Genomic DNA, 24,062 nt, shown 5'->3' on the forward strand with positions numbered 1-24,062 from the left:
TGTGGTTGAATAAGGGAAGAAAGAGGTGGCTGGGAGATGGCCTTCTGGGTCTACCAAAAAGTATTGACCTGATAGAGACTGGGGATATATATGTTCGAATTCATACTTAAATGCTTTTAAAGGGGGACTGCCAAAGAGGCCGTTTGGGATCCAGGTTTTCAGAAGGGCCAATGCTGCTGCTGTTTCCCCACAAAGGCATCCAAAAAGCCCAGGAGAGCCCCTGTGGCAAGAGAGTCAAGGGGGATTCTGTAGTCCATTTCTCAGGAAGGTGGGTTCTGTTGTCATTGTGGGATACCTTGATAGTGTGGCATTATAAAGGTTCTGTTGTTGTCATTGTGGGATACCTTGATAGTGTGGCATTATGAACTGAGGCTCAAGGCAATAGCGAACATAGCAGCACATGGTACGAACATAAACAAATGCCAGTTTTAATCCCCAAGGTTTTGGGGATTGAAGTCAATGTGGTGGATTTGCCCAAATTGGAGGGCATTTTGGACCCCCCCCCCCCCAAAAGCAAGTGCCACCCTCTAATTGCCACCATTGAACTGCTCTTACCTTTCAAGTGCTTCCTAATGTTTAAGTGGAATCTCGGTTTCCAATGGTAGTTGGCCATAGAGGCCTTGTTCAAGGTTTTCCCAGAGTGGGGCTCTAAATTCTGATCATGATTCTTAATCTGATAAATGAATGTGGAATCTTGGGGTCCTAGTCCAAACTACTTGCAAAGGTGTGGAGACTTCATGTGCTTTGAGGTTGTCCCTAGAGGTGAGCATCAGCATGGAAACTGTTCATTCTCCTTTGGAAAGCACATCATGTACATCCAGCTGCAGAAATGCCTTTTTCCTATTGGCTGCATCTCTCTCTCGCTAGAAAGGGAAGCCATGCTTCCCTTTCTAGCCGCAGCAGAAAGCGGCCAGAGGGTCTTTGCAACAGCAGAATTGGGGAGCGGGCTGCAGAAAGAACATTACCTAAACGGATTGGACAACCGAATGAATAAAACATGATGGCTTGAATAATTGAAAGGTGGGAGCAGAGGCAAAACAACACGTGTGCAAAGAGGCAGCCGCTTATTGAGTGCAACAGTGATGTGTCATCATCACCATCATTTCCTTGCCAGAAAAGGAGCTTCATTCCCCACTAAGAATCCAAAAGAACAGATCCTGAAAACCTTTTCTTCCTTTCCCTTCTGACTCCCACCCTGTATTTTTCTTTCCTTTGGAAATCAAAAGGGAACAATTGTGTTTTTAAAATTACTTTTAATTCCCAAACCGCTGCCTCTTGTGTGCATTTTAATCATTTTTATCAATTACCTTGATTACACATTGAATCTTTTTTATCTAAAATGAGACCACAAATATATTGAGGGGTTTTGTGCTCTGGAATCCCTCAATTTTCATACACATATAATGAGATACAGTTGAACTGGGATTCAAAATAAAACACAAAATGCAATTGTATTTTCTATACACCTTATGCACATGACCTGAAGGATATTTGATACAAGCTTTGTAATAGCTGAGCTAAACACGAAATTCATTGTTTCATAGCCTGAAGGTCGTTCGTTATAGGCAATAGTTTGAATAATTTTGTGCACAAAACAAAGCTTGTGTCCATGGAACCATCTGAATACACAGGTATCACTCTCAGCGACCCATGGGGTTGCTTTTGGAGTATTTTGGATAAAGAATGCTCAATCAATATTGGGGAAAAGGATGTCTGGGCAGGTGGGTAGATGGATGGGCGAGCAAGGAGATAAATGGGCAGCAGTTTCTCTGAACTGCTTTTTAGGGGTAAAGTGCACCTGCCCAAAGAGGCTCTACTTAGGCCACATTTTGGAGGTCATGTCTCATCAGCCTGATGTCCCCAGTCCTTGGCTTCAAGCAATGGTTGGCTAAGTCCATCCGGGGAGCTCTGCAACATTTCTTCTACATCTCCCACTTTCCATCGACTGTCTTGGTCTCTATGGCAACGTGCATTTCTACGCCTGCCTTTTTGCAACTGCACACTCACAGACCCCATTGGTATTCCACCTCTTGCCTCTCCTTGTTGCAAGCTGGCGTGCAGCCAGGGCAGAGACCCATTTGCCAAAGCTGCCTGTGTTGTTATGGAAGATTATTATTACAATGACGCACACCAAGCCTTTATTTACCTGGGGTGAAAGGTGCATTTCCAAAGCCCCATCAGGGCCTGGGGCTGTATCTACACTAGAATGAATGCAACTTGACTGCCATGAGAGTTGTAGTTTGGTGGGCAGGGAAGGCCCAAGGCCTTGTAAAACTACAACTCCTAGGGCCCCATAGCATTGACCCATGGCAGCAGTGTCAAACTGCATTAATTCTACAGTACAGATTGGGCATGGGCAAGCTTCGGCCCTTCAGATGTTTTGCATTTCAACTCCCACCATTCCTACCAGCTGTTAGTAACTGTGGGAACTGATCCAAAACACCTGGAGAGCCAAAGTTTGGCCATGCTTCATATAGATGCACCATCGGTTGCAAGTGGGATTTCCCTTCAAGTTCCTAGCCTCGCAGCCAAATACACTTTGCAACCAAAGAGCTAGAATATTCTGAGTTTTGAGCAAAGCCACTCTTTTAGTCCAAGGACCGTTGCAACTTTAATTTTATTTCTAGCCTAAAAGCCAATCCTTCCTTTGCAACAGTGCTTGTTTGGCCTTTCTCTCGGATGCAGTGACTCACCTGTGGTCTTTCCGTTTGCAAACTCTCTAAAAAGACCACTTTAAAGATCCCTCCTTTGATTGCTAAAGGAAACCTCCCACTGGCGTGCAGCTGATTTAAGTACCTCAAACGCACTTCTGAATCCTTTTGTCCTATCAATCTTCCAAATGAACCGGGTGATGAAAGCAGGAGTGAAGTCAGTCTGGTGCCACACTTTGTTTAATCCTTTCGCACTTCTGAAGTCAGTTGGACTCTGCAAAATGCTTTGAGGCACCTTAGAAGGTAAGTGAAGGAGGAAGAGGAGGCCGGATTGTGCTTTTCATTGTTCTGCACCCATGAATTATGCATATGCCCCTTGTGTTTACATTCATTCTGTGAAAACCTTAATTAAAAATAAATCAAGCTGGCAGCGGATGGTGGCAGGAGCGGAATCTGTAATTGGATGTACAGCGAATGCAGTTCGACACCACTTTAACTGCCATGGAATCTATCAATAGGAGCTGTAGTTCTGTCAAGCCTTAGGCTTTCCTTGGCTTCCTTCTTGATTCTCACTTTGGGTTCAGTGGCTTCTTTTTCTGCTCTCTTCAACCACAAACCGCTCCTCTCATTTAGAACCATAACCGGGCTTTTGCTTTCAATTCCCTGCCAGAAGCTTCCTCCTATTTTGCAATATATATATATATAAACATAAATATATATAAGCCACTGAACATGAAACACCAAATACACTGCCACATAAAAACAGCATGAAATCACAATTTAATTCATATGCATGAATAGAACAACACCATTCCATCACAAATTCAGCAAGGAGCCTCCCATATTTGCAACCAATATTGATGTCATTTTCAGGCTATTTTATTTTGGGGAGACTATACTTTCACAGGTATAATTGCAGGAAGTTTTAAAATTATTTTACCTGAACCATCATTTTAGGGAGTTTTAAAATTACCGTATTTAAAGTTATTTAAAAATAGGAACAAATCCCATTTTCTCTTCTGTCATTCCCAATTGAGGCCTTGGGTTTCAGTTATTATTATTATCATTATCATTATTATTAATCTCCCGATTTCTTCTCTTAATTGAAAGCAACTCACAATACTAAAAATTGTACAAATTACAATTGAAGACCTAGACTGTTGATAATAATAATTATGAAGATTATTATTATTAATAATACATTGGTAAGTCTTTATTTTTAGTCTCAATAAAGACCTGGGGACTAATTATTGTTATTATCCCACTTTATTCTCTTATAATAAATAATAATATAATAAAACTTTATTTATATTCCACTCTACCTCCCCAGGGGAGACTCGGGGCGGATTCCTACATACAAAGGCAAACATTCAATGCCACCATAGAACAAACAAGTACTGGCATAACAATCCCAGAAAAACCCCACATATGAAAACAACATTAGAACCTAACATCGCTAAACAACAAAATGTAATCCAACAAAAAATATATAATGACATAAAATCAACATAAAACATCCATATTGATTTACAAAAGCCAACGAAAGATCACAAAGTTAATAATAAATGGTTAAGTCGTTCCTTTCAATTTCAGTAAAGGCATGGGAATTCAGGCTATTATTAATATCTTGCTTCCTTCTCTTAACTGAAAGTGGCTTACAACCCTCAACATAGCATAAATTACAATTTAAAACCTCAATTCTTCATATAATAATTATATCATATTATATTATATTACATATAATAAAGTGGCACTGAAGAAGGGAAAAATCATTGAAAGTGAGGGCATAAATATAACCAATGCAAAGCGATAAAGTGTCACCAGACAGAGGCCTATAAATGTCTGGGCATACTACAGCTGGACAACATCAAACATGAACATGTGAAAACTGGTCAGCAAAGAATACTTTCAAAGGGTCAGAAAAATTCTCAAAAGCAAGCTCAACAGAGGCAATACCATCAAGGCCATAAACACCTGGGCCATACCTGTCATAAGATATACTGCTGGCATCATAAACTGGACACAGGCAGAACTGGACAATTTGGACAGAAAAACAAGAAAACTTATGACCATTCATTATTCATTACACCCTCGCAGTGATGTTGACCGGCTCTATCTGCCTAGAAAGTCTGGTGGCAGAGGACTCTTACTACTCAAACAAGCAGTCAAAGAAGAAGAACACGCCCTGGCAGAATATGTCAAGGAATGCCAAGAACCTGCTTTAATTGAAGTCAATACTCGGAAACTTCTCAAAGCACAGCAGACAAAGAACCAGTACAAGAAAACTGCACTCCAAACCAGAGCTGACAGCTGGCACAACAAAGCATTGCATGGCCAGTTACTTGACAAAATTGAAGGAAATGTTGACAGGGAAATGGCTCATGAATGGAACCCCGAGGAAGGAGACAGAAGGCCTGATTCTTGCAGCCCAGGAGCAAGCCATCAGAACAAATGTAATTAAAGCCACGATTGAAAAATCAGCTGATGACCCAAAATGCAGACTGTGCAAGAAAGTTGATGAAACCATGGACCATATCCGCAGTTGTTGCAAGAAAATCGCACAGACGGACTACAGAGGCACAACTCTGTGGCCCAGATGATTAACTGGAACGTATGTCACAAGTACCACCTGCCAGCAGTAAATAATTGGTGGGATCATAAACCCACAAAGGTCGTGGAAAATGAACATGCAAAAATACTGTGGGACTTTCGAATCCAGACTGACAAAGTTTTGGAACACAATATGCCAGACATCACGATTGTGGCAAAGAAAAAAGTCTGGATTATTGATATCATCATACCAGGTGACAGCCGCATTGAGGAAAAACAACAGGAAAAACTCAGCCGCTATTAAGACCTCAAAATTGAACTGCAAAGGCTCTGGCATAAACCAGTACAGGTGGTCCCAGTGGTAATTGGCGCACTGGGTGCCGTGCCAAAAGATCTCAGCCAGTATTTTGAAACAATAAACATCGACAAAATCACAATCTGTCAACTGCAAAAGGCCACCTTACTTGGGCCTGCGCACATCATTCAAAAATACATCACACAGTCCTAGACGCTTGCGAAGTGTTCGACTTGTGATTTTGTGATACGAAATCCAGCATATAGATCTCGTTTGCTGTGAAATACTGTGCTTTTGTGTCAATAATAATAATAATAATAAATAATTCAAGACTTAACAATCTTGAATCCCATCCCTTTCTGTTTGCACTAATGCATGGGGGGGGGGGGGGAAGAAAGGAGAGAATGAGGGAGGGAAGGTTGGCCACAGCAACGTGTGGCAGGTACAGCTAGTATATAATAATATCATAATTATAATTAAGATGGCTTAATTATAATTAAGATGGCTAGGATGGGATGAGAAGATGGTGACTATACTTATATTACTTCCCCCAACCCAAAAATCAGAATAAACTATCATAAGGCCCATTCCATACAGCTGAATAAAATCAACATTGAACTGGATTATATGGCAGTGTGATAACAGTTCAAAGCAGATATTGTAGATTATCTGCCTTGATATTCTGGGTTATATGGCCGTGTGGAAGGCCCCTGAGAATGTAATAACAGTACCAGTAGCCCCAACGGATGATAATAACTATATATAATAATGTTGCTGTTTAATTCGTTCAGTCGCTTCTGACTCTTCGTGACCTCCTGGACCAGCCCATGCCAGAGCTCCTTGTCACCCATGGCCACCCCCATCTCCTTCAAGGCCAAGCCAGTCCCTTCAAGGATACCATCCATCCATTTTGCCCTTGGTCTACCCCTTTTCCTTTTTCCTTCCCTTTTCCCCCAGCATCATTGTCTTCTCCAAGCTTTCCTGTCTTCTCATTATGTGGTGAAAGTACTTCATCTTTGCCTTTAATATCCTTCTCTCCAATAAGCAGTCGGGCTTTCTTTCCTGGAGTATTAACTGGTTTGACCTTCTTGTGGTTGAACGCACTCTCCAAATTTTCCTCCAGCACCACAGCTCAATAGCATCTATCTTCCTTCACTCAGCCTTCCTTATGGTCCAGCTCTCACATCCATAGGTTACTACGAGGAATACCCTTGCTTTAACTATGTGTATCTTCATTGCCAGTGTGATGTCTCTACTCTTCACTATTTTATCAAGATTATTGCTCTCCTCCCAGGAAGTAAACATCTTCTGATTTCTTGGCTGCAGTCTGCGTCTGCAGTCATCTTTGCACCTAGAAATACAAAGTCTGTCACTGCCTCCACGTTTTCTTCCTCTATTTGCCAGTTATCAATTAGTCTGGTTGCCATCATCTTGGGGTTTTTTTTTATGTTTAACTGCAAACCCAGTTTTTGCACTTTCTTCTTTTACCTTGGTTAGAAGACTCCTAAGCTCCTCCTTGCTTTCGGCCATCAAAGTAGTATCATCTGCATATCTAAGGTTGTTAATGTTTCTTCCAACAATTTTTATTCCAACCTTGGATTTGTCAAGCCCCGCATACCGAATGATGTGTTCTGCATACAAGTTGAATAGGTAGGGTGAGAGTAGACAGCCCTGCCGTACTCCTTTCTCAATCCTGAACCAGTCTGTTATTCCGTGATCTGTTCTTACTGTTGCAACTAGATGATCAAGGAGACAGGCAAGGTGGCTTGGTATCCCCATACCACCAAGAACTTGCCACAATTTATAATGATATTTATATTTTTTTATTTTTTTATTTGTTCAGTTGCTTTGGACTCTTTGTGACCTCACAGACCAACCCATGCCAGAACTCCCTGTCGGCCGTGGCCACCCCAGTTCCTTCAAATTCAAGCCAGTCAGTTCAAGGATTGTGTCCTTGGTCTGCCCCCTTCCTTTTTCCTTCCATTTCTCCAATATAATCTTCTCCAAGCTTTCCTGTCTTCTAATTATGTGGCCAAGGTACTTCAGCTTTGCCTCCTATATCCTTCCCTCCAGTGAGAAGTTCGGCTCTATTTCCTGGTGTATGGACTGGTTTGATCTTCTTGTGGTCCAAAGCACTCTCATAATTTTCCTCCAGCACCACTATATAATAATATAGCAATCATAATCAAGAAGGCTAGAAGGGTAGGATGGGGGAGAAAATATCACCCATCCACCCCCCATCCAAAAGCAGGATGGTAAATGATTATAATAATTGAATCATAGAATCAAAGAGTTGGAAGAGACCTCGTGGGCCATTCAGTCAAACCCCCTGCCAAGAAGCAGGAATATTGCATTCAAATCACCCGACAGATGGCCATCCAGCCTCTGTTTAAAAGCTTCCAAAGAAGGAGCCCCCACCACACTCCGGGGCAGAGAGTTCCACTGCTGAACAGCTCTCACAGTCAGGAAGTTCTTCCTAATGTTCAGATGGAATCTCCTTTCTTGTAGTTTGAAGCCACTGTTCCGCGTCCTCGTCTCCAAGGAAGCAGAAAACAAGCTTGCTCCCTACTCCCTGTGGCTTCCTCTCACATATTTATACATGGCTATATCTCCTCTCAACCTTCTTTTCTTCAGGCTAAACATGCCCAGCTCCTTAAGCCGCTCCTCATAGGGCTTGTTCTCCAGACCCTTGATCATTTTAGTCGCCCTCCTCTGGATACATTCCAGCTTGTCAATATCTCTCTTGAATTGTGGTGCCCAGAATGGGACACAATATTCCAGGTGTGGTCTAACCAAAGCGGAATAGAGGGGTAGCATTACTTCCCTAGATCTAGACACTATGCTCCTATTGATGCAGGCCAAAATCCCATTGGCTTTTTTTGCCGCCACATCACATTGTTGGCTCATGTTTAACTTGTTGTCCACGAGGACTCCAAGATCTTTTTCACACGTACTGCTCTCGAGCCAGGCATTGTCCCCCATTCTGTATCTTTGCATTTCGTTTTTCCTGCCAAAGTGGAGTATCTTGCATTTGTCACTGTTGAACTTCATTTTGTTAGTTTTGGCCCATCTCTCTAATCTGTCAAGATCGTTTTGAATCCTCCTCCTGTCCTCTGGAGTATTGGCTATCCCTCCCAATTTGGTGTCGTCTGCAAACTTGATGATCCTGCCTTCTAGCCCTTCATCTAAGTCATTAATAAAGATGTTGAACAGGACCGGGCTCAGGACGGAACCCTGCGGCACTCCGCTCGTCACTTCTTTCCAGGATGAAGAGGAAGCATTGGGGAGAATCACACTCTGGGTCCGTCTATTTGACCAATTACAGATCCACCTCACCGTAGTTTTGCCTAGCCCACATTGGACTAGTTTCCTTGCCAGAAGGTCATGGGTGACCTTGTCGAAGGCCTTACTGAAATCCAGGTACACCACATCCACTGCATTCCCCGCATCTACCCAGCTTGTAACTCTATCGAAAAAAGAGATCAGATTAGTCTGGCATGACTTGTTTTTGATAAATCCATGTTGACTATTAGCGATAGTCGGCACCAAAAGAGTGATTTTTCCCCTTTTGGGCCTATTCGGGGCCTACTGAGGAGGCTGGGAAGAGCTAGGCCCTCTCTAGCAACGGTTGCCAGGGCGCCATCTTGGAAGGGGAAGAGGAAGAGAAGGCGGCGCGGGTTGGCGGCGTCACTTCCGGCCTGGGCGGGGCCGTGGCTTGGCGGTGGCTGAGGCGCCTCTCGTCCTCGTCGTCGTCGTCCTCCTCCGTGAGGGAGGCTGGCAATGGCGGCTGGGCGGCGGGCGGGCGAGAAGGAGAGGCGGCGACGGTGGCGGTGGCGGCGCCCGGGAAGGAGGCAGCAGCGGAAGGAGAGGAAGGCCAAGGGAGGCCGAGATTGAGGAGAAGGCCGCGAAGAGGAGGAGGAGGAGGACAAGCGGAGGCCCCGAGGCCCCTCAGGCACATGCGGTGGGCTCCTTATTCTTACCCCATTATTGCTACTATTACTGTGTTGTTGTTATTGCTATTGTTACTGTTATTACAATCTCCACAGAGCTCGCTTTGGGCCTGAAACAGGTCTGGGCCAACTTGGGCCCTCCAGCTGTTTTGGATGCCAACTCCAAAAATGAAAGCGGGGTATAAATGACTAATAATAATAATAATAATAATAATAATAAAGAATCCTAGAGTTAAGAGAGATCCCAAGAGTCGTGCAGTCCAAGATTCTTCTGCCAGGAAGGACACCATCCAATCCCTCCCAACGATGGCCATCCAGCCATAGCTGTATTATATAATAATTATTATTTTATTTGTACTCCGCCCTACCTCCCTGAGTGGACTATGAGGAAGTCATAGGGAAGAGGGAACAAGCTCGTTTTCTGCAGGAGACTAGGACGTGGAATAATGGCTTCAAACTACAAGAAAGGAGATTCCACCTGAACATGAATAAGAATTTCCTGACTGTGAGAGCCGTTCAGCAGTGAAACTCTCTGCCCCAGAGTGTGGTGGAGGCTCCTTCTTTGGAAGCTTTTAAACAGAGGCTGGATGGCCATCTGTTGGGGGTGCTTTGAATGCAATTTTTCTGCTTCTTGGCAGGGGGTTGGACTGGATGGCCCACAAGGTCTCTTCCAACTCTATGACTCAGGGCATATTCCAAAAAACAAAAGGCAAACATTCAATGCCTTGACAAGACCATAAATTCAAATAATAATGATGATGTTAAAAATCTCCCCCGAAGGGACAGCTTACATATGGGTCAAAATGCCCACATAATTTATTTACCCTATTTATATCCTGCCGTACTCAACCCAGAAGGGGACTCAAGGCAGCTTTACATATAGGCAACTATTCAATGCCTTAAAGCAATGTACAATTAAAACAAACATTTAAATTAAAGTTAGAATTAATACACATTAAAATATTTTAAAGTATTACATTCGCTATTAAAATCACGCCATCCACAATCGTAATCCAGGGCTGTTCCAGTAGTAATTGCACATATTCTGTATCTATTATTGTACTACAATTATTCTCTGAAGGCTTGATCCCAAAGCCATGTTTTCACTTTCTTTCTGAAGGCCAGGAGCTAGGGGGCTCATTGAATGTCACTGGGAAGGGAGTTCCATACCCAAGGGGCCACCACTGAGAAGGCCCTGTCTCTCGTCCCAACCAGTCATGCCTGCGAAGGAGGCGGGACTGAGAACAGGGTTTCCCTAAACGATCTTAATCTCTGAGATGGCTCATAGGGGAAGATAGGTTCAGACAGGTAAGCTGGGCCGGAATCGTTTAGGGCTTTGAAGGCTAAAGCCAGCACTTTGAATTGTGCTCAGTAGCAGACTGGCAGTCAGTGGAGCTGACTTAACAGGGGGGTTGTGTGCTCCCTGTATGCTGCTCCGGTGAACAAAAAGAAAAGCTAAACAATCCATTAAAACAAAAACACAATTAAAATAAGAACATAGTAAAATATAACAATCCAGATAAAAACACAATTAAATAAAACATAAGAATATAAAACAGCAGTGTTGAAACTCAAAACAATGCTTAACAAATAACCAGTAATACAATGGACATGATACAAGTACAGTAACAACCCAACCAAGTCCCAACTTAAACCCAACATCTACAGTCAAATTAAAACTTGCAGCTGCAAATTAAATGGTAACGTAGCCTATCAAATAAGATTACATAAAAAATCAGCATAGACATTGATTTACAGAAACACCAAAAGTTCATTTGAGGTAAATTAAAAGAGTAATTATGTAGCTGGTGATAACAAGCCAACAATGTCTTCAAGCCAGAGTAGCAATAATAATTTCATATAGGAGGTATTTTTGCCATTTATGATAATTTAATCCTCCTCCTCTCCATATGCTAACGTGCAGAAATGGGTTTTAATTGTTTTTTAAAGGCGAGTGGGCGTTTTTATTTCTTTAGGGAGGGAGTTCCAGAGGTGGGGGTGATCTTTTTCCTACCAATCGTACTTGAGAGGGGAATGGGCCCCCTCTGCTGATCGCAGTGTCCGAGCTGGTTATAAGAGGAGATATAAATGACTAATAATAACAATAATAACACAGCTGAATAAAACCCCATATTTTCTGCTTTGAACCAGAATATATGGCAGTGTGGACTCTGATGACCCAGTTGAAAGCAGATATTGCGGGATCTCCTGCCTTGATATTCTGGGATATTTATATGGCTGTGTGGAAGGGCCCTGGGTTATCTGAGCCCACACTGCTGTATCATCCAGTTCAGTGTGAAGTACAGTGAAGACATCTGCCCTTGCGTTATGCTACTCTGCTGCTGAGTATGCATGCCCAGTGTGGAACACATGTCACCATGCTAAAACATGGATGTAGCTCTTAATGAGGCATGCCGCATTATCACGGGGTGTCTGCGCCCTACACCACTGGAGAAATTACACTGTTTAGCTGGTATTGCACCACCTGACATCCGCTGGGGAGTAGTAACCAAGAGTGAAAGGACCAAGGCAGTGACATCTCCGGCTCACCCCCAGTTTGGGTATGAGCCAGCATGCCAACGACTTAAATCAAGAAATGGTTTTCTAAGACCTACAGAGACGCTCGCTGGAACACCGCAGCAATTGAGAGTCCAAAAGTGGCAGGCCCAAACCCAGAACCTCAATCAATGACTGGTACCAAAAGAGAGACTCCCTCCTGGACACACAGAAAACTGGGCAACTTGGAAGGCACTGAACAGACTGTGCTCTGGCACCACGACATGCAAGTGAGGAGAAGAGCAAACCACAGACCACCTATGCAATGCAACCCGAGTCCTGCCACATGCACAATGGAGGACCTTCTTGCAGCAACACCAGAGGCACTCCAAGTGGCCAGCTACTGGTCAAAGGACATTTAATAGAATACCAAGTCTGCAAACTTTGTGGTTTGTTTGTTTTTAATGCAATACAACTGTTTTGGCTTGCTCCTGACATGATAAATAAATAAGCTGTGTGGAAGAGGCCAGGGACTCCTCCCTGGTACTTTTTCTGCCTGACAGAAGGGGGTTGGGCAGGATGACTCCTGGGGGTCTCTTCCAACTCTAGGATTCTATCCTTCTCTTGTGCTTCCAAAGCATAACAGAATGAGGTTTTGGCAGAATGGCCATTTGTCAGGAGGGCTTTGATTGCGCCTTCATGTATGGCGGAATGGGAGTATTCTATTTATATTTATGTTTATATCCCGCTTTATCTCACCTGAAGGAGACCCATTGAGAGGGCTTTGATTGTGCCTTCCTACAGGGTAGAATGGGATTGTTATTATTATATTCAGCTTAGATTACCATATTATGCAGATCTAATGCACACCCTAATTTTGGGAAAGTAATTTATCTAAAAAAGAGAGAGCATTTGATTTTAATACATCCCCCCATCTCTCTATATATAAATGAGAGATTATTATTTTTCTGACACAAAAACACAGTATGTCACAGCAAACGAAATATATATACTGGTTTCATATTACAAAATCACAAGTCAAACACTTCCCAAGCATCTAGGACTGTGTGATGTATTTTCGAATAATGCGCGCAGATCCAAGTAAGGTGGCCTTTTGCAGTTGACAGATTGTGATTTTGTCAATATTTATTGCTTCCAAATGCCGGCTGAGATCTTTTGGCACGGCACCCAGTGTGCCAATGACCACTGGGACCAGCTGTACTATTTTATGCCAGAGTCTTTGCCGTTGGATTTTGAGGTCTTGATAACGGCTGAGTTTTTCCTGTTGTTTTTCTCAAAGCGACTGTCACCCGGTATGACGACATCAATAATCCAGACTTTTTTCTTTTCCACAATTGTGATGTCTGGTGTATTGTGTTCCAAAAATTTTGTTAGTCTGGATTTGAAAATCCCACAGTATTATTATTATTATTATTATTATTATTATTATTATTTCTTACCTGCCTCTCCCCACTACTAGAGGCTGGTTACAGCACAGTTAAAAACACACAAAAATACTATAAAAATTCTACAAACACATTAAAATTCAGTTCCGTAAAAGATACAGATCAAAGCATTTCTGTAAAATATACATTAATCACACAGGACAGAGGCCAAAACACATGATATGAAGTAATATTCTCATTCTCATATCTATCTATCTATCTCTCAGGAGCGATTGGATTGTGTCCTACTGCCTGGCAAAATGGGATTGGACTGGATGGTCCATGGAGTTCCTTCCAAATTCATTCTCATTCTCTCATATATATAGATATATGTATGAGAGAGAATGAATTTGGAAGGAAATCCAAATGCTATCCAGTCCAATCCCATCCCAATATTTCCATCCCGCCTCTGCTTAAAAATCCCCAGATGAGGAGGCTCTTCTGTAATCTGCAAGCCATTAGACTTAAAAGGTACCCCCCATAGATCATCTAATCCAACTCAAATCTGTTAATGCAGGAAGGAACCACCCAATTCCTCCCAACAGATGGCCATGCAGTCATAGAACTCTAGTATCATAAGAGTTTGGAGGGACCCTGAAGGCTATCCAGTGCCACACCATCCAAGCCCTTCCAGCAGGTGTCCACCCAGTCTGCTTTGAAACCTCCAGAGAAGGAGATTCCATTCTCAGGCAGTACATATTATTTTGGAGTTTGGAAGGGATCCCTAAAGGCCATCCAGTCCAGCCTGCTTTGGTCACACAGGAGGACACAATCCAGGGGCTCCAAAAGTAGACTTTGTTTTAAAGTCCTCATTGATGGAGACTCCATTGGACTCCGAATCAGAAGGGACCCCAAGAACCATCCGGTACAACCCCTTTCTGCAGGAAGATACAATTCCTGACAGACAGCTATCTGATCTGTTCTTAGAAACCTTCAGAGAAATTTTAACTAAAAAAGAGTAAGCTAACACTCACATGGAACACAGTGTCTATTGCAAGTCCTCTGTTGGGGCAGGAAGGATATTCTTGTAAAACACATCAAGCAGTGCCAACTCCGTTTTCAGTTATCCACTTTCTGTTTGCCCACCGTACATTCTTGTGCTACGCAGTAGACATCCAGCATCTTCAGGGCGGCGCCTGAACTTTGAGGCTCTTTTTTCTGTTTCTGCCTTGTCTTTACCCCCTCCTTGATCCTTTCTCGATACCTTTGCTTATCTGTCTTTTACACATTCACTGCTTCAGGCATCTTCTGGGCAAAACCCTTGCCTTTAATTGAAAAACAAATCGAGGACTTCCTGATAGGATTTGCCGTAAAAGAGTAATGTGTGCTTGTTCTGCCTGGAAACTCATTTTGAGCCACTTTTTTATTCTTTCACCTGGGCATGAGTTCCCGATACTGTGTGTTAAACTATTTCATTGTCTGTTTATTCATTCCCTTTGTTTATAGCCATTCCAATACTGGATTCAAGATGGCTTGAAGTTCAACGTGGATATATACAAATACATATAGATAAATACAATAAATGTTGTTATGAACCATCTGTAACATTAATCCCAATTTAAAACATGGGTTTAAATTCTAAAAAGTAGTACTTAAAGATCTTCCGGGGATGCTCTTCTCTCTTTCCCATCCCTGTTTCAGGCGTGGTTGGTGGGGACAAGAGAAAGGGTATTCTCGGTGGTGGCCCCTCGTCTCTGGAACTTCCTCCCCAGGGAGATTAGGCTGGCATCCTCCCTATCCACATTCCGTAAGGAACTAAAGATGTGGATGTTTCGTTGTGCATTCGACTGAGGACTGCTTTGACAGATGGTCTCTAACCATGACCTGAATTCAAGTTCCTATATTTAATTACTACACTTTTAAGTTAACCTGAAATGATCCTGTTTAATTGCTCTATTCCTATGCTACTATACTCTCTATCCACCTTATTGACCAGTCTATCCTTCAACTCGTTTCACACATTGCCCCCCCCCCCCCCCCATGAGATTAGAGGTTATCTCTGTTGTTGCTAATGATGCTTGTTTATTATTGTTTATGCTATTTTAATATGTTGTTGTTCTGTTTTTAATTGTATGTTGCCTTGGGCTTGGCCCCGTGTAAGCTGCCCCGAGTCCCCTCAGGGAGATGGAGGTGGCGTAGAAAAATAAAGTTCTTCTTCTTCTAGTTAATGAGCAATATGATGCTATATTAAAAGTTCTTTTGGGGGGTGCTCTTTGGTTAATCGTATATGTATCTGACAGTGGCCTACTTTCAGCTCTTGGTTCCAGGTGATAATGCAGCCTTTACTATTTGCCTCCATTTGCACTTTCTTTAGGTTGCTTCTTCTGCTTTCCTTCCTGATGCATCTTCTTTTCTTTCAGAGTGTTGGAGGCTAAAGCTACCAAAGAAGCTGAAAGAAAACTAAGCAGGTAAGACGAACTCTAGATTCCTGTAGCAGCTTCAAGGGACTGTATAGTTAGTGACACTTTGCATGATCGGCACAGCCGTTGTGTTTTGATTTACTTTTGAAAAGTAGGATAAAATAATGTGAACTTCACTCTTAAAATGTAAGAGCAGTGAGGGATGTGATAAAGCAGTGTCTTTCACTCTTTTAAATATCCTTCCAAGCATATTTTCATTTGCTACATTTAAACTCTGTTGCCAGTAATGTGGAAAAGTGAAAATGAATGCAGGGTTTGTTCAGGCCTCTCTTTTTTTTCCATCCCTGTCCCACCAAATGGATTTCTATTGACCGTGAATCATTGCTGGCCTTGAAATGAATACAAGCCGCAGCCTGTGAAGTAAACATTTGTTTCTTGCTTGTGTTGTGTTGAAAAGTATGAAAACCAGCTGCCTCCAAATAGCTGCCTCGCATGAAGCACAGGTAATAGGGACATCTGCATCTGTGTAGAATTTAGGAGGTATAATAATACTGTCCATGTTACTTTTGCAGGCTTCTCTGTTGGTTAAAGCAAAACATTGCTTGCACTAAATAGCAACTCGTCATTCCAAAACAAATTTGATGTTGTAGTAGTAATGATGATGATGATGGAGCAAGAGAGGAAAGCATATGTGGAGTCAATATTAGGGACAGCATCTGATAGTGAGAACCCACATTCATTTTTGCTTTTCGAATTAGTTTTAGTTTCCCGATTACCTCGTAAAAGTTTGTGCTTGATAACCCATTGCTGATGTTACTTCTTTTTCAATGAGAGAGAGTGAGTAAATGTATGTATGTATGTAGAGAGAGAGATTCAGGTTTAACAAACTATCTTAAGCTGATTGCCAAAATGTAGGAAAAGTGCTGCAAGGCCAGTAACAGTTTGTTTACAGTTTTGTTTGTTTGTTTACAATTTCATTCTTTGATGCTGATCCAGGGGTTGATATTACATATGTTTGTTTGTCAGTGAGCCTAAGCCAGGTTTATCAGTATGAAGCCCTGAGTGGCGTTAAGGGAAAACCTATTTCATATGGAAAAGAATAAAAAGAAGAGGAAGCCAGGCTTTTCCCATGATTTTCTTTTCTGCAGAGGACTGTGATTATTGCCAAGCACTTGCAGGGACATTTTCCCAGAGTGGCTGCTTGCTCTCTTTTCTGACTGACTAGCAGAATATTCTGGAGGAGCAGCCATCTTTAATTTTACAGTGGGACTGTGTTAAGTAAGATGACAATGTTATAATTTTGCAATTGTGAATTAGACGGTTGCCTTCTACAGCAAGGAGCATTGGTCTGCGAAAGAAGACCAGGAAGTTATGTGCCTTGACCCATTTGTGTCCAAGCCTCCCCTTGTCCCTCCCCTTTACTTTGAAAAAAATGTTTATGTCAGAGCAGGGAATTTGAAGAGTTCAGGCTTTTGTGCTTCAGAAAACTTCATCCATGGAAGAATGCGTGCTCCCCGGGCAACCTGAGTTGGTGTAGCAAAATATCTCATTTGGCGTGGCTTTCTCCGCTTTGCCAGCGTGCTAAGCAGTGCCAGCCTTCCGCACCTAATGACTGCCTTGTGCAGCTTTAATCAGATATTTATCAAGCTGCAACAAAATTGTGTGAGTGGTATGTGTTATTTGGGCTGCTTTGAGCCCTGGGCAAAGCTGTGTGCCAGCCAAGCTCTATAGCTATATGTAGGTTGGGATTTCCCAGGAATTCTTCTCCTTTGTAACACCAGATCTTTATCACTTGGGTTCTTAAATTGAGCTGCAGTATAAACATTGGTTTACATAGAGAGATTTTTCAAATCAAGGTTGTGATCATCATTCCCTTCTCTCTCTTTTCCACTTCTTGGCACCCTGTTTTCCCCCCTCAGTTTGTGATTCAGTGCGGCTTACCAAAGTTAAGTGTGGCTAAAAACTCAGCATTTAAAAGCTGAACATTTACATTGACTATCAAGTAATGTGTTAAACATAAGCCATATACGGCTTTATGGATCATAACCAGGGCTTTGAATTGTGCCCAGAATAGAGCTGTTGCCACAAGGGAGACCTGTGGTGTTGTGGTCACCTTGGGTCCCGTTTGCTGCTCTGATACATTCTGCTCTTTAAAGGTTTTCAAGGTAGCAATAGTAAGAAGGAAATCTTTCTCCATTTCTCCTTTTCTCTCTCACCTTCCAGTCTTGTTGTCTTTGTGGCAGCTTCTCATTTGGGCTTCACCTTGGTTGGCTGCTTGCGAGGGAAGAGATGTGATAATTGAGGACATACAGTGCTTTTGGGGGGGGGGGGGGTTCAAGAGGAGGCTAATAAAATGGGCAGTGGAATTCCATCGCAGCCAGAAGGGCCTCATAAAGAGCACATAAAGGAGAGCCTTCTCCAGGAGTTGGGTGGCCGCCACCTTGTGGGCCCTTCCTTCAGAAGCAGCTGAGCGCATGGGCAAGCAATGAGAGCCAGGAGCTGTAGTTGGTGCTATGGGAGCCCCAGGTGACCCCCGCCATACAGCCATGCTCCATTCCATTCTCCCTTGCTCAGCAAGTGTGCACCCAGGACAGATGCAGACAAACAGCACCACATTGCCGCTGGTGGCGCACATCTCAATGGCTTCTGTTGCTGACAGGAGCAGCCGGACAGTGGTCATGTCTCCTGGCAGCAGGCAGCTTTCCCTTCTCTGTTCTTGTTCTCTCCCAGGGAAAGGGGCCAAGGCTCCTTTCTCTCGTTTGTGGGAAAGAGCAGGCCGAGGGAGGGAGGCTGCCTGCCAATGCATCTGACACAAGAGACAAGCTTGACAAAGCAGAGCTGCAAGCTCAAGCATTGTAAGCCATTAATTCAAGGCAAGCTGAGGGTGGCACCATCCAGATGTAACCTTTCCCTCATCTCCTCTCAGCTGAAGGAGGCACCTGCAATTAAAAATGGATAGCTTAAAGCTGTTCAACAACCCCTTGCCACGCTTAAAGCAGTAGTGTCCAACCTTTCTTCCTCCAGACGTTTGGGACTCATTAACTCCCAGAAGATCCAGTAGTCAGGAATTCTGGAAGCTGAAGTCCAAAACACCAAAGGTTGAACACTCCTGGTTTAAAGCATATGCTCCTGTGGCTAATTGCTTATCTGGATTTGTGTTTCTTATCAATTAATATAGAGTTCAAAACAGATTCCTTTAATGTCCCAAGACTGAACAACATTTCTATCCTGCTTCTGAAGCACATTTATGTAATTCCTACCAAAGTGGATTTATTCTGCCCTCCTTTTGCCCATCTTTGTATTTGTGAGGTTGTGGAAGGCTGACAGTAGAAGAGGCAAGGTACCTTTTTACCAGAGTGCATACCACATATTGCTAATGTTTTGGCTGGGTTCTGAGAGACCTATTCACCCCCTGTTTTAAACCCCCCGAGAGTGGGCCAGAGAGAATTCACCCCAGCTTTTTCTTGGAGAGAATCCTACTTGGATCCAAACCAATAGGCCCCTTGGGTTTGGCTTTCTTGAGCTTCCAGAATCACGTCACGCTTGGCCATGTTTGACTTGGTAAAAATAGGGTCTTACCTGCGGTCCTGTTCTTCTCAGGAAATCATTGCAAGAGGAGGAGGAGGAAGAGCAGTTGATGGAAGAAAAGAAAAAGAGGAAAGACGAGAAGAGAAGGAAAGAAGCTGCTCAGAAGAAGGTGAGTCCTAAAGACTCACACCTACTCTATTGAGGCCAGTTGCTAGATACTGCTTGGCCCTTAGTGAAATTGTGAGCTGGTAGGGTTGTAATCATGGGAAGGAAACATCCAGAAACATGCCAAACTATGTACAGTCCCTGCTTCTCTCCTTTTACAACTAAATTTAAAACAAGGTTGGGCTCCAAAGAGTTCACTTCCATACAGCCTCGCCCCTCCCCCTTTCCTTTTCTCTACTTAAGTAACTCTCTTTCTCTTGGGGCTCTTTGCATAGTGATGGGAGGAATCGGATAATTTGAGTTTTCTCCGGAGGCAGGTGGGGAAGTATTAACACGATTGTCATGCGATCATTTTGAATGACTCCTTCCCTTGCAGCCATCTTGTGTCTTGGATCGATTTTCCATTTGGTGAATTTCTTCATGTACTTCTTTCATAGAAGTAAAGATTTCTCGGGGTGCCTGTTTCTTCTCTGGGCACCAAAGTTTTCATTCTTGGTAGAATGGCTACCAAGAATCCAATTGGACCTTACTTAACATTCAGTTCCTTGAGCTTCCTGATGCTACTGCTAAATGCTTCCCTTCCCGCTTTTCCCAAAATCTGATGTTGACGGAGTGCTGTTGTGACAGTGCTGCCACTGCACTGTGGCTTTAATTAAAAAGTTGTTGGGATTTTAATTTTATGCACCTGGTAATTAGATGGCGGCTGTCAACAAGACGTGCTGCTGTGGGAACACATTGTGTGGTTGGTTGCAAACAAGCAAAGCTGTTCAGGTGTTGGCGCAGCTCCTGTTTGTGTTCCCAGGTTCTCAGTATCTACTCCTTTTTATTTATGTCAGCTTTTTCATACAGCTGACAAAAGAATTCAAGATAGACATGCCTGTTTGTGTGAAATGAGCAGAAAGAATGCCATGGTGTCCATTTACGGAATATTGCCAGGACATGTAAACATCATTTGATGTACCAAATGCAATCCAAGGAATGCACTAGTGGTTATAATATGTAATGTTGTATGAACACCAAAATCTGTCTCCCATGTCTCCTCTTATCCTGGACTTCTAAGAGAGGTTTCATGGATTCATGGGGTCAAGAGAGAAGCATTACAAGCCGCTGACTCAAAAGCAGGCCTCTTCAATCTTCGGCCCTCCAGCTCTTTGGGCTTCCAACTCCCAAAAGCCCCTAAGTCTAGCTTTTTCAATGATAAGGGATTCTAAGAACTGAAGTCCAAAACACCTGGAGGACCAATTGTTGAAGAGGCCTGCTGCAGAGTTTCACTAGGAGTTATGGGGGAGACCTCTTTGGTTTAGTTGCCTCTGTGAAGGCTGCAAAGGCTGCCAGTCCTGGATAGGAGAAGTTCGGATTGCCATTGACTAAGTTTACTTTTCTTTTTTTGTTTTGTTTCAGACTGCTGAACACAAAAACAAAGGTACGTTATTTCACTGAGCATTGGGGTGGTATAATGGCTCTTGTTGCTATAAAGAGCTTTACTTATGGGATAGAGATTCGATGAGGAAAGAGGGGGACTCATAACACTTCGGCCTTGTATTTCTTCTACACCCCTCAGAAATTCACAGTTTACCTGCTTTGATCTTAACTTGAGCCACAAGACGTGGGTTATATCATCATCATTTATTTATTTATTTATTTACATCACTTATATCCCGCCCATATCAGCCCGCAGGCGACTCAGGGCGGTCTACATATCGGCACAATTCGATGCCATCAATACAATACAAAAGCAAAAACAATTAAGTGCAATTAGACAAAAAAGACAGTGCAATAGCAATTTAAAAAGAGCTATATCCTCTCATTCCAAACCTCGTCCATTTCATCGTCTTGGCCGTTCCTGGGTCATTCTCCATCTCAAGCTTGACTATCTATTCCGGGGTTCCGAATGGCTGCTCGAAGAGCCAGGTTTTCACTCTTATGAAAGGTCAGGAGGGAGGGGACTGATCTAATATCCCTAGGCAGGGAGTTCCACAGCCGAGGGGCCACCACAGAGAAGGCCCTGTATCGCGTCCCCGCCAAGCGTGCTTGCGAAGCAGACGGGATCGAGAGCAGGGCCTCCTCAGATGATCTTAACTTCCTGGAGGGTTTGTAGGAAGAGATGCGTTCGGATAGGTAGGCTGGACCAGCACCGTTTAGGGCTTTATAGGCTAAAGCCAGCACTTTGAATTGGGCCCGGTAGCAAACTGGCAGCCAGTGGAGCTGGCGCAGCAGAGGAGTTGTGTGCTCCCTGAGCGCCGCTCCTGTTAGCAACCTGGCTGCTGCACGTTGGACCATTTGAAGCTTCCGGGCCGTCTTCAAAGGCAACCCCACGTAGAGCGCGTTGCAGTAATCTATGCGGGATGTAACCAGAGCGTGGACTACCGTGGCCAAGTCAGACTTCCCAAGGTACGGGCGCAGCTGGCGCACAAGTTTTAGTTGTGCAAAAGCTCCCCTGGTCACCGCCAAAACCTGGGGTTCCAGGCTCAGCGATGAATCCAGGATCACACCCAAGCTGCGAACCTGCGTCTTCAGGGGGAGTGTAACCCCATCCAGCACAGGCTGTAACCCTATGCCCTGTTCGGCCTTTCGACTGACCAGGAGTGCCTCTGTCTTGTCTGGATTCAGTTTCAATTTGTTAGCCCTCATCCAGTCCGATACAGCGGCCAAGCACCGGTTCAGGACCTCGACAGCCTCCTTAGTAGTAGGTGGGAAGGAGTGACAGAGTTGGACATCATCTACGTACAGATAACACCGCACCCCGAAACTCCGGATGATCTCCCCCAGCGGCTTCATGTAGATGTTAAACAACATGGGGGACAGTATAGAACCCTGCGGGACCCCACAAGACAATGGTTGTGAGGTCGAGCAGTTGTCCCCCAGCAACACCTTCTGGGTACGATCCTCTAGGAAGGACCTGAGCCACTGCAAAACAGTGCCACCAAGGCCCATTCCCGCGAGGCGTCCCAGAAAGATACCGTGGTCGACGGTATCGAAGGCCGCTGAGAGGTCCAGCAGAACCAACAGGGACACACTCCCCCTGTCCAGTTCCCGGCGCAGATCATCCACTAAGGCGACCAAGGCTGTCTCGGTACCATGTCCTGGCCTAAAGCCAGACTGTGCCGGATCCAGATAATCCGTGTCTACCAAGAATACCTGGAGTTGTGAGGCCACCACACGTTCCAGGACTTTGCCCAAAAAGGGGAGATTGGAAACAGGCCAATAGTTGACGAATTGAGTGGGGTCCAGTGATGGTTTTTTCAACAGCGGTTTTATTACAGCTTGTTTTAAGCTCGCTGGAATTTTGCCTTCCTGAAGGGAGGCATTAACCACCACCTTCACCCACTCAGCCAATCCCCCTCTGGCCTCCTTTAGAAGCCAGGATGGGCAGGGGTCTAGGATGCATGTGGTTGCCCTCATTCCTCCAAGTATCTTGTCCACATCCTCGGGTTTCACCAATTGAAATGAATCCATCAAAATCGGACAAGCAGGTGCTCGTGTTACATCCTCAGAGACCGCCATTAACATGGTATCCAGGCCAGAACGGATCAAAGCGACTTTGTCCGCAAAGAACCGAGCAAATGCTTCACAGCGGGCCGTCGAGTTGTCAGGGTTCCCATCCGGAATGGTGGGATTTAATAGACCTCTGACAACTCGAAACAACTCAGCCGGACGGTTCTTTGCGGATGCAATATTGGCCGCAAAGAAAGATTTCTTTGCCGCCTTTATTGCCGCGGCATATGCCCTTAGAAGGGCAACAAACCGTGTTCGATTTGACTTGCTCGGGTCCGAACGCCACACGCGCTCTAGTCTCCTCTTCCTTCGCTTCATCGCTGCCAGCTCCTCGTTGAACCAAGGAGCTGGTTTAGCTCGGCTACTTGAGAGGGGACGTTCCAGAGCAGTCGTGTCTATTGCCCTAGTCATCACCCCATTCCAGAGGGACACCAGGGCATCAACAGGATCACCAACCGAGGTGGCGGGAAAATCCCCAAGAGCCGTCAGGAATCCATCCGGATCCATAAGTCTCCTAGGGCGGACCTACTTAATGGGTCCTCCACCCCTGCAGAGGCTATGGGGTGCAGTGAGTTTAAACCTGATCAGGTGATGGTCGGTCCATGGCAACGGAGTAATAGATAACTCCTCAATACCGCCACTGTCCTCCCATCCCTGGCAGAAAACCAAATCCAAGGTGTGTCCTGCACTGTGAGTAGGGCCAGATACCATTTGGGACAGCCCCATGGTTGCCATGGAAGACATGAAGTCCTGAGCTGCTCCTGATAGGGTGGCCTCGGCGTGGACGTTGAAGTCCCCCAGCACAATAAGCCGTTGAGACTCCAACGCCAGGCTTGAGACCAACCCAGCTCGCTCAGATAAGGAGTCTGTAGCGCAGCGAGGTGGACGGTACGCTAACAGAATCCCTATTCTGTCCCGGTCACCTACCCTCAGGTAGACACATTCACAAATGGTTGACTGCAGGATGGGGCACCTGTTCAGGGAGATGGAATTCCTATAGACCACTGCAACCCCGCCTCCCCGTCCTCCAGGTCTCAGCTGGTGCTGTACGGAAAAACCTGGTGGGCACTCCCCCCCTCCCTCCAATCCAACAATTGTTCCTCTTCCTCTTTGTAGCATTGAGGTAG

At 44.3% G+C, this 24,062-nt stretch overlaps 1 protein-coding gene across 3 annotated transcripts in view; it reads left to right on the top strand.

The window, feature by feature from the left end:
• The first annotated feature begins 9,202 nt into the window (after positions 1-9,202).
• TNRC6A (trinucleotide repeat containing adaptor 6A) overlaps positions 9,203-24,062 on the top strand; it is a 38,757-nt gene continuing 23,897 nt past the window's right edge. For all 3 annotated transcript variants that reach the window (XM_060786454.2, XM_067460530.1, XM_060786456.2), the window contains exons 1-4: positions 9,203-9,457; positions 15,748-15,795; positions 19,348-19,444; positions 20,842-20,863. In XM_060786454.2, the coding sequence (XP_060642437.2) occupies positions 9,453-9,457; positions 15,748-15,795; positions 19,348-19,444; positions 20,842-20,863 (172 nt within the window). In that variant the 5' untranslated portion in view covers positions 9,203-9,452. The remainder of the gene's footprint in view (positions 9,458-15,747; positions 15,796-19,347; positions 19,445-20,841; positions 20,864-24,062) is intronic.

Source organism: Anolis sagrei, chromosome X (genome assembly GCF_037176765.1).
Source record: "Anolis sagrei isolate rAnoSag1 chromosome X, rAnoSag1.mat, whole genome shotgun sequence".
NCBI classification, from domain to species: domain Eukaryota; kingdom Metazoa; phylum Chordata; class Lepidosauria; order Squamata; family Dactyloidae; genus Anolis; species Anolis sagrei.